The 15,248-nt window shown below is 15.7% G+C and overlaps 5 protein-coding genes across 5 annotated transcripts in view, besides 1 other annotated feature; 3 read left to right on the top strand and 2 right to left on the bottom strand.

Annotated features, from left to right (window-relative positions):
• Positions 1 to 1,479: part of a sequence feature (centromere) that runs on past the window's edge.
• A 4,535-nt stretch (positions 1,480 to 6,014) lies between these two features.
• Positions 6,015 to 8,498, top strand: PGSY75_0611400 (SWI/SNF-related matrix-associated actin- dependent regulator of chromatin; the record flags this gene model as incomplete). The annotated part of the gene is made up of 1 exon (XM_018784695.1): positions 6,015 to 8,498. The coding sequence occupies one exon, from the start codon at positions 6,015 to 6,017 to the stop codon at positions 8,496 to 8,498; it is 2,484 nt and encodes an 827-aa protein (XP_018642749.1).
• A 425-nt stretch (positions 8,499 to 8,923) lies between these two features.
• On the bottom strand, positions 8,924 to 10,107 carry PGSY75_0611300 (hypothetical protein; the record flags this gene model as incomplete). The annotated part of the gene is made up of 3 exons (XM_018784694.1): positions 8,924 to 9,254; positions 9,421 to 9,929; positions 10,105 to 10,107. The coding sequence occupies 3 exons, from the start codon at positions 10,105 to 10,107 to the stop codon at positions 8,924 to 8,926; spliced, it is 843 nt and encodes a 280-aa protein (XP_018642748.1).
• Positions 10,108 to 11,421: 1,314 nt separating this feature from the next.
• On the bottom strand, positions 11,422 to 12,627 carry PGSY75_0611200 (putative transcription factor with AP2 domain(s); the record flags this gene model as incomplete). The annotated part of the gene is made up of 3 exons (XM_018784693.1): positions 11,422 to 11,539; positions 11,692 to 12,211; positions 12,429 to 12,627. The coding sequence occupies 3 exons, from the start codon at positions 12,625 to 12,627 to the stop codon at positions 11,422 to 11,424; spliced, it is 837 nt and encodes a 278-aa protein (XP_018642747.1).
• Positions 12,628 to 13,570: 943 nt separating this feature from the next.
• On the top strand, positions 13,571 to 13,825 carry PGSY75_0611100 (putative succinate dehydrogenase subunit 3; the record flags this gene model as incomplete). Its single annotated transcript, XM_018784692.1, has 1 exon — positions 13,571 to 13,825. One exon carries the CDS (start codon positions 13,571 to 13,573, stop codon positions 13,823 to 13,825), a length of 255 nt encoding a protein of 84 aa, XP_018642746.1.
• A 1,300-nt stretch (positions 13,826 to 15,125) lies between these two features.
• Positions 15,126 to 15,248, top strand: part of PGSY75_0611000 (putative SNARE associated Golgi protein) — a gene marked incomplete at both ends in the record, with an annotated part of 1,068 nt that continues 945 nt past the window's right edge. The window contains one exon of the mRNA XM_018784690.1: positions 15,126 to 15,248. Within this exon, the coding sequence (XP_018642745.1) occupies positions 15,126 to 15,248 (123 nt within the window).

Below are 15,248 nucleotides of genomic sequence, written 5' to 3'. Positions count from 1 at the left end.
TTATTATTTAATCATATAAAAATAATTTAATAAAAATTATTTATATTTATTTAATTAATATAATAAAATAATTTAATTAATTAAATAAATATATATATATAATTAATAATATAAAATATTATTTAATTATTTAATTATTTTAAATTTATTATTTTTAATAAATAATTTATTATAATATTAAATAATAAATTAAATTTATTATATTTTATAAGACAAAAATATTAATAAATAAAAAATATATAATTATTAACACATTATATTATTAAATTAATAATATATTTATATATAATATATATAATTTAATTAATTATATGTTTATAATAAATTAATTTAGTAAATAAATATAAAAATAAATCCTTATTTAATATAATTAATAAATATTTAAAATATAATTTAATTCATTTTAATTATTAAACAATAAAATAATTAAAATTAAATAATAATTTATATTATTTAAATATATATATACACATTAAATTATTATATGTAAATTAAATAATTAATAAAATAAATTATTATATGTTGATAATAATATATTTATTATTATTTATTTTAATTAATTTAAATATTAATATATTTTATAAAATTAAATTAATAATTATATAATATTTATTAATATATATATATAATATTTAAATTAAATATATAATTATTTATATTTAATTATATTTATTTAACATAATTTAATTTAATTAATTAATTAATATATTAATAATAATTTATTATTTTAAATTAATATATATTAAACGTATAATATATGATTAATGTTATTTAATATTAATTTATATAATTAATTAATTATTTATTTATTATTTTATATCTCTTATTATTATATCATTTTTAATTAGTTTTTTTTTATTTTATATTTAATTGTTAATTTAATTATTTATTTAAATTACATAATATTAATTATATTTATTTTATATTATATTTAATAAATTATTTATTATATATAATTTTGATATAATTATATTGTTAATTTTATTTTATTAATATATTTAATTTAATCATAATTATTTATTATATATTTAATATTATTTTAATTTATTATAATTTTATTTAATTTATTCTAATATTATTTTAATTTATTATAATGTTATTTAATTTATTATAATATTATTTTAATTTATTTATTTTATTATTTTAATTATTATTTTAATTTATAATTTTATATTATTTAAATATTTATTATTTAATTTGTTATATATTATTTTATTTTATTTATTATTATATATAATTTAATTATAATTAATTAAATATTAAAATTAAATTATATTAATATTATTATATTTAATTTTATTTAATTGAACTATAATTATATATATATTTATTATTTTTATTATATTTAATTATAATTAAATAGTTAAATATTAAAATTAAATTATATTATATTAATATTATATTTAATTTTATTTAATTTAATTATTTATATAATATTTATTTATTTTATTAATTAATATTAAATTTTTATATTATTTTACTTACTGTTTTAAAAATATATAAAGAATTACATTTAATTTTAATTATTTATAAAATGTGTAATAAAATATGATTCTTATATATTATATATATATATTATTTCAACATATTTATTTCTTATAAATTAAAATAAATATATAATATTTATAAAATTCTTTTAATGTATTCCCATATATAATTGTATATTTTATGTATTCTTTGAACATATATATTTATAATCTTTATAATAGCACTAATGTATATTTTTAAGTATTTATTTCAGAATAAAAAGAACTTAATATAATAGTATTATATATATTTAAAATTTTATTTTAATATATTACTAAATATTAATCATTTTTATAAGAACTTTATATGCTGCATTTTTTTTACATTAATGGATTTTTTGTGAAATAATAAGATTTTATATATTAAAAGAAAATTCGTTTTCTTTTCTTGTTATTTAACAATATAATAAGTATCTTTCATATTAATTCATTAGAAATATATTATTCTTTTTTTTTTTTTTGTCTAAAAGAATTAATATTGAGTATGCATCTGACCTCTGTAAAAATATTTTTCCCTATTAATTAAAGTTTCCTTTACATTAATATATATAAATTATAGATATATATACATATATGTAATAAATATATATTATGATGTATTTTTTTTTTTTTTTTTTTGTATTATATAAATGATTTATATAATTTATTGATTAGTAGAATAGAAATTTTTCATATCATAAATGCTAAGTGTTCTTTTTAGAAATTTCATATGATCATTATAATATTTCAATTTTTAGCTTTTTTTTTTTTTTCAGTATATGCAATATAATACATATTAATTAAACATGAACATTATGAAATATATAAATATGTTTTAATTAACAGAGCATTAACAATATATACAATATTCATATATTTTTTATAATATGATTTCCTGTGAAGTAAACGGTTCTGTTGGAAAATTTATATATAAACTGAAGTACAAAAAAAATTGTGCTTTCAGACATAAAGAAATATATTTCATATAAATTATAAGAAGGAACGATTTATTTAAATAAATAAATATTTTATTTTTAATTTTATTTCTTTTGATTGGATAACATAATAGAAAAAAATTATACATTAAACATAACGTATTTAAAAAACAAGGAAAAAATAATGATCGTTGTTTTTAAATTATAGAAAATAATTCTATAATTATGTGCATTATTTTTTTCTATCTTATATCTTATGTGAAAAGAAGATTACATAAAGAAATTAATGTGAACTTTGAAAAATGTAATTTTGAAACTTATATATTATTTTATTATTTTGTATAGAATGTGAAAAAAAATATTTTCATGGTATTCGTAAATTATGTAATTTAAACCATTTTTAGAAATTTTCTTATTATATATCTTTAAGATAATCATTAGAAAAAATGAAAACATTAATGATCAAAAATTAAGAAAAATATTTTAATGAGAATATACTACCTATATAATAAAAAATATATTGTTTCTAAGTATAAAGTGTGGTGTTTTTGAAAACATAATAAGACAATCTTATTTATATAAAAATTACATCATGTTTTATTATATATGATATAAATAAAAAAGTTAAACTTATGAATAATAAATTTTAATAAATATTTTTATAAAAATTATTATTTTACGTATCTATTCATGTTATGTATCATAGTTTTTATGTGTATTCTATAAAAATAAAATATTTCAAATGATGTTATATTAGTATATATATGAATCTTTCATCTATATTTTTTCAATAAATATAACAAATTAAATGATATATATATAATAAATTAAAATAAAATACATGTTCCATTATACATTTCATGTTATTTTATTGAAATATATATATATATATATACATATGCCAGTTAAAAAATTGAAAGACAATATTTTTTGTTTTTAATAACAGATAAGTTCAAAAATATATGATTGTAAGACTCATTTATTTTTAAAAATAATATAGAATAGTATGTAATATTTAATGAAATATGTTTATTTTTACAAAATTGCAAAAAGTGAATAAAAAACTACTTAGAACATAGCATGTATATATTTATTTATCAATTTTTTTCTATGTATGTCGTTTAATAATATAATACTTTTAAAATATTAAAAATAACACAACTGATTATACACTTAGAGCACAATGAATTAGTGATAAAAAAAAAAAAGAATAATATAAAACATTTTTCGAATTTTAGAAAATACAAAATGTACCTTATTGTTACATTTAATTATCAAATGTTATATTAAAATATTAAAAAGATATATTTATAATTGATATAGTGGAGGCCCAGAAAATCATGAACATCATTTGATTCTAAAAGGTGTTAATAAATATATATTATTATTTAAAACTAAATAAAATATAATATAATATTATGTTAAATATCCTTAAAACTTCTAATTGAAAATAAAAATAATTATTCTTATTTAGAGTTATTCAGCTATAATTATATAAGGATGAACAAAAAAAAATTTTTTTTTTCTGTCTTATTTATATCATTAACACTGGTTGTGTATAAATTTTTTTTTGTTAAATTGTATATATTTAGATTTCATAATAAATTAAAAAATATTTAATTATAAGAAGTATTATTTTAACTTTATATTATAGAATTTAAAATATATAACTTATTAAAAAAATATATATATTACCATATATATTTAAATATCATAGGATAAAACATATTTATAAAACAATGTTTGCTACAGGATTTCACATTTACCTTTTTTTTTTTTTTTAAATAATTGAATAATAAAAAATATCATAGTAACTTAAAATAATAAATTTATATAGATTCGATGAAATATATAATCTTATTAATATAATTACAATATTTTGTATTTCTAGGACAATATACTTCTATTAAAAAATATAATTTATAAAAACATTTGAAAATACATTATTTTCACAATTTTATTATAAAATATGTAACACTGATTCTAATGGAAAAACTTAAACTTTATATTTTTAATTTATTAATAAAATTTTCTAAACCTTGTCAATAAAAAGATATATATATACATCTATTTATATGTAATATATATATGTGTGTAATTTTAACTAATCATATTTAAAAGAATAACTTATAAATAATCTTTTTATATGTCTCTACATTTTTATTTCATATTTTTATAACAATAATAATACCATGAAAAATAATACGTAGTAGCGTATTTTAATAGTAATATAAAAAAATTTGTAATTGCAAAAAATTTAAAAACAATATAATAATAAAAAAAAAAAAAAAAAAAACACAAAATTGAATGAAATTTTACTTATTTCATATGAATACAATTATATGGTTATAGGTGTGGAATTATTATTTTTATATTATGTGTCTTTGGACAAAATTTTTGACAATAATTGTGCTTTCAGTTATATTTTTTTTTATAATAAAATTTTATATAAACTATTATTCATATTATGATTTAATATATTGTTATTCAATATAATATAAATTATAAAACGTTACTGTTCTCAAACATTAAATAATAATTATATTTATTAAAGAAAACAAAAAAATTTATAATAAATGTGAACTCCACATCATTTCATTTAAATTTTTATCTTCAAGGGTTCTTTTGTTGTTTTTAAATTGGAAATTTTGGCTTATAGAATAATGCAAATTTTCTTGTTTTTTAAATTATAAAAAATGTACATAATTATAACCACCTATATATTCTTGTAAGTTTATAATACTATATATATTATGTACAAGGGAAAAAATAAGAATTACTTAAAAAAGTACACAAAAAAATTATTTAAAATAAATGAAAAAATGTACATATGTTAGATATATACATATTTTTTTATTTTAATTTTTCGAAATTCAAATGAATAGATAAAAAAACATTTTCTTATAATGTCATAATTTATTAAAAAAAATATAATAAAAATATATATAGTTTATTTATATATATATATATATATATATAGAAGCATAATTATATTTTTTTTAAATAAATTTTATATATAAATTTAAAAATAATACTATGTACATAAAAAATATATTATTATATATATATGTATATAATAATACATATGTTCATTATATAATAATAGTATAGTATATATTTTATTTTTGCGTTAAGCTTATAAAATATAGTAATACATAATAATATAATATATATATATTTTTATAATATATATATAATTATGTAATCACATATTTTCAGGAACAAATTCTATTATTATTACTTATTTATTATATTTTCATTTTTTCCATTATATTTTAAAATAAGTAAAATAATGAAAAAAAATTATAATAATATTATTATTATAATTTTTTTTTTTTTTTTTTTTTTTATATATTATATATATATATATATATTTATTTATTTAACATAAATTAATTTTAAAAATCCTTAAAAAAAAAAAAAAAAATACAATATTTTTTTTAATTCTTTTTATCGCGAATTTTAAAAGAGATACTTTTTTATTATAAATATATATTATATATATATGTGGATATATAATATTATATCCTAATAAATAGATCTTAATATTTAATGAAAAGAAAAATAAGAATTTATGGAACTATTTGATAGAGGAAGTTCAAGAAATTTATTTGTTGGTAGTTGTAATGAAAAGGATGATATAATAAAAAATTTATTTGTGTCAACCATAACACAAAGCATTAAGGATATTGATGAAAAACATTATAATTTGCTTGGAATATTAAATAAATACGAGAATGAAATAAACTCATGTATTAATATGAGTAATTATTATATAAATGACGCTTATTCATCTAAAATAAAGTCAGGAAAAGTAAGACGTAAATTAAGAATTCACATATATACAATTTATAAAGATGGACAAAGAGAAGTGAGTTTTCCTTCAGATATAAAACTTGAAGATTCACATAAAATTTATAATTATGTTAGTCCATCAACATTTACTTTTAATATTCATGGTTATGTTTTAAATTTAGATGAGAATGATAAAGATTTATTTGAAAAAGAATGTTTATCACGTTCCAAAAGAATTCAAAATGAATTGAATTCCGATAATTCCATAAAAGAAAATGGAATGAATTCAAAAGAAATGGATAGTCAAAATTCATATAGTGATGTTGATAATATATCTGAAATAAGTGAACAAGAAATTGATTATTATAGTACTAGTGCTATGAAATTTACTTCTTTTTTTTCAACCATAATAGTTATGAGGGATACTGAAACAATTATTTATGATAAAAAAAATAAAAACTATTATGATTGTGATAAGTTGACATTTACGCGTATAGTAAATGAAAATACAAAAGAAACAATGAAAATATTTCTATTTTTAGATCAAAAAATTCCTTTTTTTGAACTATCTCCTGAATTAAAGGATTTTATGAAATCTTCAGAAGAAACTTTACCTGAAATAATAAGATGTATTTATGAATATAGTTTAGAAAATAATTTAATTGACTCAAGTATTATGAAAACAGATGAAGTTTTAAAAGGTATATTAGAGGTAGATGAATATGAATTTTCTGAATTACCTAAACTTTTGAAAAAACACATTTTCATTCAGAAACCAATAGTATTAGAGCATGTTATTGATTTAGAAAATTCTGAACAATCGGAAAGTATTTATGATATTGTTATTGATACATTTGAACCATATGTATCATTTAAAAATGGTGAATATAAAAAATTTTTACTTGATTCGAACAAATATAATAAGTTATTAGAACTTTTAAAAATTAATGAAAAGGAATATTTAATGAATAATAAATTAGATGAAATAAGTTCCAATCATGAAGATAAAATTATGCAAAAAGAAATGCAAGTGTATAATAATAGTGATGATCAAAAAAATTCAAATGAAAATGAAATACTAAGTGAAATTCATGAGACTGATAAAGATATAATGCAGGAGAAAAACATGGATGATAATTCGGAAGATAAATCATTAAGTAATATAAAAGAACCAAATATTTTAACAGGTGTTGAAAATGATAATGAAGTCACTGATAAAAATATAACAAAACAAGTAGAAGAAGAAGAAAATAATGATATTATATTGGATAATAATACTAATTCAGATGCAAAAAAAGAAACAAAAGGTATTGACGAAAAAAATTTATATAAAGAGTATCCAAGTTACAAGGATTTTTTGTTAGAACAAAATAATGACAAAATATCGTCTATGGGTATGTCAACATTTGAATTGATAAATGGATTACAAAATAAAATAAATGAATTAGATGAAAAAATTATAAAAACATTAAATAAAATTAAGCATAAAAATGGTTTAAGATTACATTATAAAAATTTTTGTGAAAATCCATGTAAATTTATTGATCATTTTATGAATAGTAAATTTTCTGAAAATGTGGAAAACTTAAATGATAGTTCATATATTTATGAACAGGCAGCTAATATTAATGATGATAATTATTATAAGTTACCGTGGGTTCATAGAGGTATATCAAAATATTTATTAATTAAAAATAAAAATTTTGATGATATTCTTAAAAATGTTTTAAATTCAATGAATTTAGAATGTAAAAGAAAAGAAAATCCAAATATATATGAAAATATAAATAACACACAAGGAATCATGTTAAATAAAACCAATGACAAGCGTTTGAAAACATTAAAAAATGATTATACACAACAAAATGTATTAAAAAACAATTCATGTGAACCTATTTCTAATAAGAATATGAATTATCCTCAATTAGTTGTTAATAATAATAGTATTAATACATTTCAAAATTTTGGTAACAATATGAATTATATAAATAATGACATGCAAAACCCATATATGATAAATATGGATGTACCAAATAATGTTATGCACTATAATGGCCAAGATAATTATAATAATTTATATAATCAACAGGTTACATATTCCCCCCAGTATATGATGAACTCTACCCCTTATTATAATGAAACCATGTCTTCACAAAATAATATGAATCAAATGTATAATATGACAGCACCTATGGAACAATATCCTAATGGCAATTTTTATAATTTTAACAACAATAATAATAATAATAATAATAATTTTTAAGTGTAAATATATAGGACACAAAAATGCTATTACCTTATATTTTTAAGGTATGTTAACATTTTAATAAAACGTGTAGGCATTAAAGAAAAAAAAAATAAAAATATAAAAATAAATAATATATATATATATATATATGTGTATATTTTATTTTAATGTACAAATTTCATTTTTCATTTCTAATTTTTAAAGTAATTTTTTTTAATATTTTAATTTTATTTGATTTTCATATTTATTTGAATTTAAAAAAAAAAAAAAAAAATACATATTTTTTTTTTAGTTATAACTATTTATTTTTTTCTTTTATTATTTATAAAAAAAAAAATAAAATAATAAATTAATATATTATAATATAGAATAAAAGAAAAAAAAAGGTAACATTTGGATGTCGCATAATATCTAGTTTAATTTCATTGCATTTTTAATGCTTATTTGGTTGCGGGTATTAATACATCCGTAAACATATATCTTGAAGGTCTTAATAATGATCCTTTATTATCTCTTCTATCAATATAATCTCCCCAATTTCCTGATAAGTTATTGTATGTAAAATTTAAAGCAAATGATCTAAAAGGTTTTTCAGAAGCAGGAATTGCAAATGTTTTCGTATCAGGGTTGTTTTCTCCATATGGTATCATATTATATCTCCATATGTATTTTGGTTTGAAACTAACTATTGGTTCATCATCTTTTATGGTTAAAAACTTGCATAACTGATTAAAGCTATTTTTCTGTGTAGCATCTTTTAATGCCATTTCCCTATAAAAATTATAAAAAGAAAAATATATAATAAGATGATAATAAAGATAAAACAAAAAAAAAAAAAATAATAATAATAATTAAAAAAGGTACACAATAATATATTGAGTTTATATATAAACATAAATATATTTATAAACATTTCATTTAAAATATATAAAATTACCATAAGTTTGTTAATCTTTCATGATCTTGACTGTAATCATCGATATTTTTATTTTGTAGTTCACTTTGTGTATCAAAAAAATTATTTTCTTTCATATCATCTACTACTCCTAATTCTAACATATTTGTCACATCTATTATATTTTGATAAATATTATTGTGATAACATGTTATAGCAGATGTTGTTCCAAAAAAGGCCATCAGAGCTACTAACTGATAACGAATATCAGGGTTATGTTTTAATATAAAATTTTTTATTGGATTAAAGAAAAATGTTGCACAATTTTTAAGAGTTCTATAAATGTTTTCAATGATATAATCAATATAATATTTGTATGATCTTAAATGTAATATAAAGTTATTATATCTAAAATTTTCTCCATAGTATGAATTATCATAAGTAAAAATATTATATTTTTCTTTATCCTTAACAACCCATTTTGGATGTTGCTTTCCACCACTAAATCTAATTTTACTTTTTAAAAAAAGTCTCACATTATTTAATCGAAACTAAAAAAGAAAGTAGAAAAAAATAAAATGAAGATTATAAAATAAAAGGGTAATGCACACATATTGTACATATATATTATAAATATTTACTAATTAATGATATTTTCCTTATTTTTTAAATATAAAATATATATGTTATTTATTTATAATTTTAATATAATCTTATTTGTATTACCATATTTGTATAAAAGTTAAATCAACATTATATTAGGTATTATTATTATGCTCTAATAGTTCTTATATTTTTCAAAAAAAAAAAAAAAAATATATATATTATATATATATATATATATATATATATATATAACAATGTATGCTTTAATTTATTTTATTCTTTTTATATAGAATGTATTCCACGTAAAAAAAAAGAAAAAGAAAATGATAAATACAGAAATAAAAAATAATATAGTATGAAAAGTTCAAATAAAGAAAATTTGACAAAAACATAAATTTATATATTAATATTTGTTCTCATTTTGTATGCATATATATAATACAAGGCAAAAAAAAAAAAAAAAAACTTAAGAATTCCAATTTTGTTTTTTTACAAGTGCTTATTATAAAAATATTTCCTTTTATATTTTAAAATAAGCTTATTTATATATATATTTGTTTTTTTTATAAATAAAAAAAAAAAAAAAAAATTATTTAATTTCAATATAATAATTAAATGCATATATAATATTATTATTATTTTTGTTTTCCATTCAAAAATGTGTAATAATTTTTGGAAAAATAAGAATATCATATTTTTATTAGGAAATATATGTTGTGCATTTAATATTATATATATATATATATATATATATATATATATATAATATTAAAAAAAAGAAAATGAAAACTTTAGTTTAAATATATAAAGAATACATGAAATAATATTTTTCTTTTTTAAAAATGGTTAAGGTTTTTCAAATTTATTTTTTTATAGAACAAATGAAAATTATATTAATATATATATGAAATATTAAGACCTTTTACATAATATATATGCTATTAATAAGAATTAAAAAAAAAAAAGAAAACTTTATTACAAATGAACAAACATTTTGAAGGACACTTTATAATTTGGTTTATTATATTAATAAAATATATATGTATATATAATATATTTTTATATACCGTGTTACATTTATATACCCATAAAGGAGAAAGAATATATATATAGTTATTTTATATATTATGAATTAAATTAATATAACAGTGAAGTAATGAAAAGGTTAAGGTGTATAAAAATAAATGAATAAATATATATATATATTATATACATATTGTACTTATAAAGATTAATTTTTCAAATAATTAAATCAAATAATAAAAAGGTAGTATATATATATATAAACATATTTTAAAAGACAAAATAAATATTATTTAATTAAAACAAGAATTATAATTCGTTTAATTTTTCTTTTGTGATTCAAATTTTATAATAAACATATTGACGTTAAAAATTAATAAGTAGGTAAATTTAAAAATTAAGACTTGTAAGTTTTCATTTTTCATTAATATAATTTTCTTCTTCCATTTGTTGAGTATCTTCATCAAGTTCCAGGTCGTAGTTGTCTTTACGTTTGGATTCTTTTATCATTTTTCTTTTTTTAGCATTTTCCCTATATATATAAAAAATAAAATAAATAAATAAATACATATATATATATATATATATATATATATATTTATATATGTGTACATTTTTTAAATGCCATAATTATCTTATTACACATTAATACTAACACTATTGTTTTATTTTTATTTTTCTTACATTTCAATTTCTTTCCATCTTTTCATCAATAAAAGGTATTCATATTCAAGCCTTTTTCTATAAAGGACAGCTAGTTCTTTACTTTTTTCAAATCCATAAATACTTACACGAAAATAACAATCACATTTAACAAAAAAATTATGCTGATAATTTCTTTTACAAAAATAAACTCGCCATGCTCCACTGGCATGCCACCTTACCCCTTTAACATTACAACAGTACTTTTTCCAGTTGATATTTTTTAATTTTTTTAAGACATCTTCTCTATTTGAATAAATTGTTCTTCGAATGAATGAAGAGGATAATAATGATAAGGGTAAAGTGCCATTTTTTTCAACTTGCCTTTTATTATATTTATAATTTAATAAATAATTTTCGTATAATTCAACTTGTTTTTCATCGTCCATATTAATATTATTTATATTTACTTTTTCACTCAATCTTTCTTGTTCTAAATATTTTGCATATTTTTCGGGGTCGAACTGTTCTTGGTGTGGTTGTATTAATTTTAGCATATATTCTATATAAATAAATATAAATATATAAATATATATTTTATATATAGGGGTAATTTAAAAAATGGATATTATTTGTACTAAGTAAAATGGAGCATTCAAAATGCAAACACGTAAATAAATTCATATATATATATATATATATATATATATATATATATAAATATACATATATTATTTTTTATATTATTTAAAAAAAAAAAAAAAAATGTAAGTTCTTACTTCTTTTTTGAACCACTCTTTTTACTCCAAAGTTCCTTTTATTATTGAAGAATATTAAACCATAGTTTTTAGGTTGAAGTTTACATGATACAAAGTTCAAAAAGTGTATGTTAAATATTTTAATATGATTACTATACTTAATATTTCTATAAGTAATTTTATGGAAATAATTATCATTTATTAAGAAAGTTCTAATCATTTTATTAAAAGAAAAATGAAATATTCCATTAAATTATTATTATATCATCATTTACACTTATTTATAAATAGAAAAGAATTTACATAAAACACTTTTTTCAATTAATATCCTCATAATTCATTTTGTTTCTCTTACTATAGTGTATATATTTTATTTATATATAAATAAATATATATATATATATATATGTTTTTTATTTTTTTATAAATATGTATAAATGAATAATATATATATATATATTTTTTTTTTTTTTGGTAAATGTATTGGAAAAAAAAAAAAAAAAAAATAACACACAAAAAAATTTATCTAATAGTTACATATATACACATATATATATTAATACATATAACTTGCTTTTATCTTCTGTGTATTGATAACTGATAATATTATTTTATATTATATTTTTAGATATTATGCAAAATTTGTGAAGACGTTTTGTATAAGAATTTAAAAATCATGTAAATTTTTTCAACCTTGAATAATTAAAAAGAGGATATAAATATTATATATATATATATATATATATATCATTTCACCTTGTTAATTATGTATGAGGGGAAAATATTTATTGGACATGATTTATTTACAATTTTTTTTAAAATCATTTTGATTATAATTTTTCTAAATATTCCACCCCAATAATAATAATAATAAAATATATATGTATTATTAATTATCCACATTTATCAAACGTTTCAATGATATATGATCTTTGTCAACTTTATTTTTTTTAATATTGTTAATTTTTTAGTTTTTGTTAATTCCATTTTTTTTTTTTTTTTTTTTTTTTTTCTTAAACTATATTTTTAAAGAATGATATAAAAATTATTTTCAAAGTTTTAACACACATTAAAATAAAAAAAAAAAAAAAAGTCAGAAAATTATATTAAAATATTTATGTAAATATAAAAAAATATATAATTTAATATACTCTTAAAAAAGTATGGTAAGAAGAAATGCATTTTATTTACCAGCTTTATTTTTAGGTGGAGCGTCTTTAAGCCATTTTTATGCATCGAAAGAATTAGATGAAATAGAAAAAGAAGTGAAAAAATCCATCTGGGGATTTTCAACTGGTGTAGTAATAGGGTTAGTAATTGGAATATGTATAGGAACAAATTATTATTACATTTTCAATAAAATATTTTCATTATTTGATTATTTTATGAAAGATCCGGAAGAAGAAAAAGATGAATAACATCAAACATATATTCACAATATAAAGCATATATATATAATAACCATATAAAGACAATAATATACCAGAAGAATTTTTATTTTACAATAAATGTGTATGTGGTCATATATACCAAATAATCTGAAGCAAAGGGAAATATTAAAACATATATATATATATATATATGTATATTTATTTAAGGCAATTTCAATATTATTTTTCTTCTTTTTTTTCTTCTTTTTTTTTCTTCTTTTTTTACTTCTTTTTTTACTTCTTTTTTTACTTCTTTTTTTTTTTTTTTAATTTGACTTCTTATCATATATTATTATCATTTTTTTCAATGTTACATATTTAATAATATAAAAAAAATAAAACATAATATACCCTTATTATTAAAATTAAATTATTAAATGAACAATTCTTGTCCATTTGTAGAAACAATATGTGGAATTATGTAAAAAGAAAGAGGAAAATATGGCTACTAATATTAATACAACTTGTAATTTGTAAGGTTTAAATTTTTGATGGAATATATGACAATTAAATATAAAAAAAAAGGAATATACGAATAAATTAATCATATGTATATAAGCATTTGGAAAATATGTTTAAATTATGGAATTTTTTTTTTTTTTTTTTTTTCTTGAATAGTTCTTTGAAGATAAAGCCTATGTATTCAAAAAAGAAAAAAAATGGCAATGAAGTAAAAAAACAAAATAAAAATAAAAAAAATGAATACATACATATATATATATTTATATAAGATTTATTTATATAAATAAATTAAAATACATTTTAAGTTTTTCTCTTTTTTTGTTCTCATTAAATAAACCATTACACATTTTTATGTTTTGATAATATATATGTACGTATCCATTTATTAATATTTTTTATTTTTTAAATGTATTTTGTATGGAATTATTCCAATATACAAAAAAAAAAAAAAAATTAAAATATATTACACATATAATATAATGTATGTTTAAAAAAGTTTCATTCCTTTTTACAGTTTAAAATATCCAAGTGTTGCATACAAAAATATTCATTTGCAATCATTGTTATGTTCAGATTTATAATTATAATATTTTTATGTATTTATTTGGAATCCTTATTTAAAAAAAGGTATATTTTTTAAAAATACTTTTGGGAATATTAAATATATATTAAATACATAAATATTTACAATATATATATTATACAATATTTTATTTATTTTTGATTGCAACTTTTAATATTTGATAGTGAATTAGAATAACTCATTGTTCTTTTATTTTTATTATTATTTCATTCAATATATTTTTTAGTCATATAAATAGTAAAAATGAATAAAGCGAAAATAAATTTAATGATACATGAAACAGATATATTGTCATCTATTTCAAAAACAAAAAAAAATAAAGAGGTTAAGCTTCATCTTTTTTATCTATCCTTAATATTTCTTTTC

The sequence above is a fragment of the Plasmodium gaboni genome, chromosome 6 (assembly GCF_001602025.1).
Source record: "Plasmodium gaboni strain SY75 chromosome 6, whole genome shotgun sequence".
Taxonomy (NCBI): Eukaryota; Apicomplexa; class Aconoidasida; order Haemosporida; family Plasmodiidae; genus Plasmodium; species Plasmodium gaboni.
This window is presented reverse-complemented; position numbering and strand designations above follow the sequence as displayed.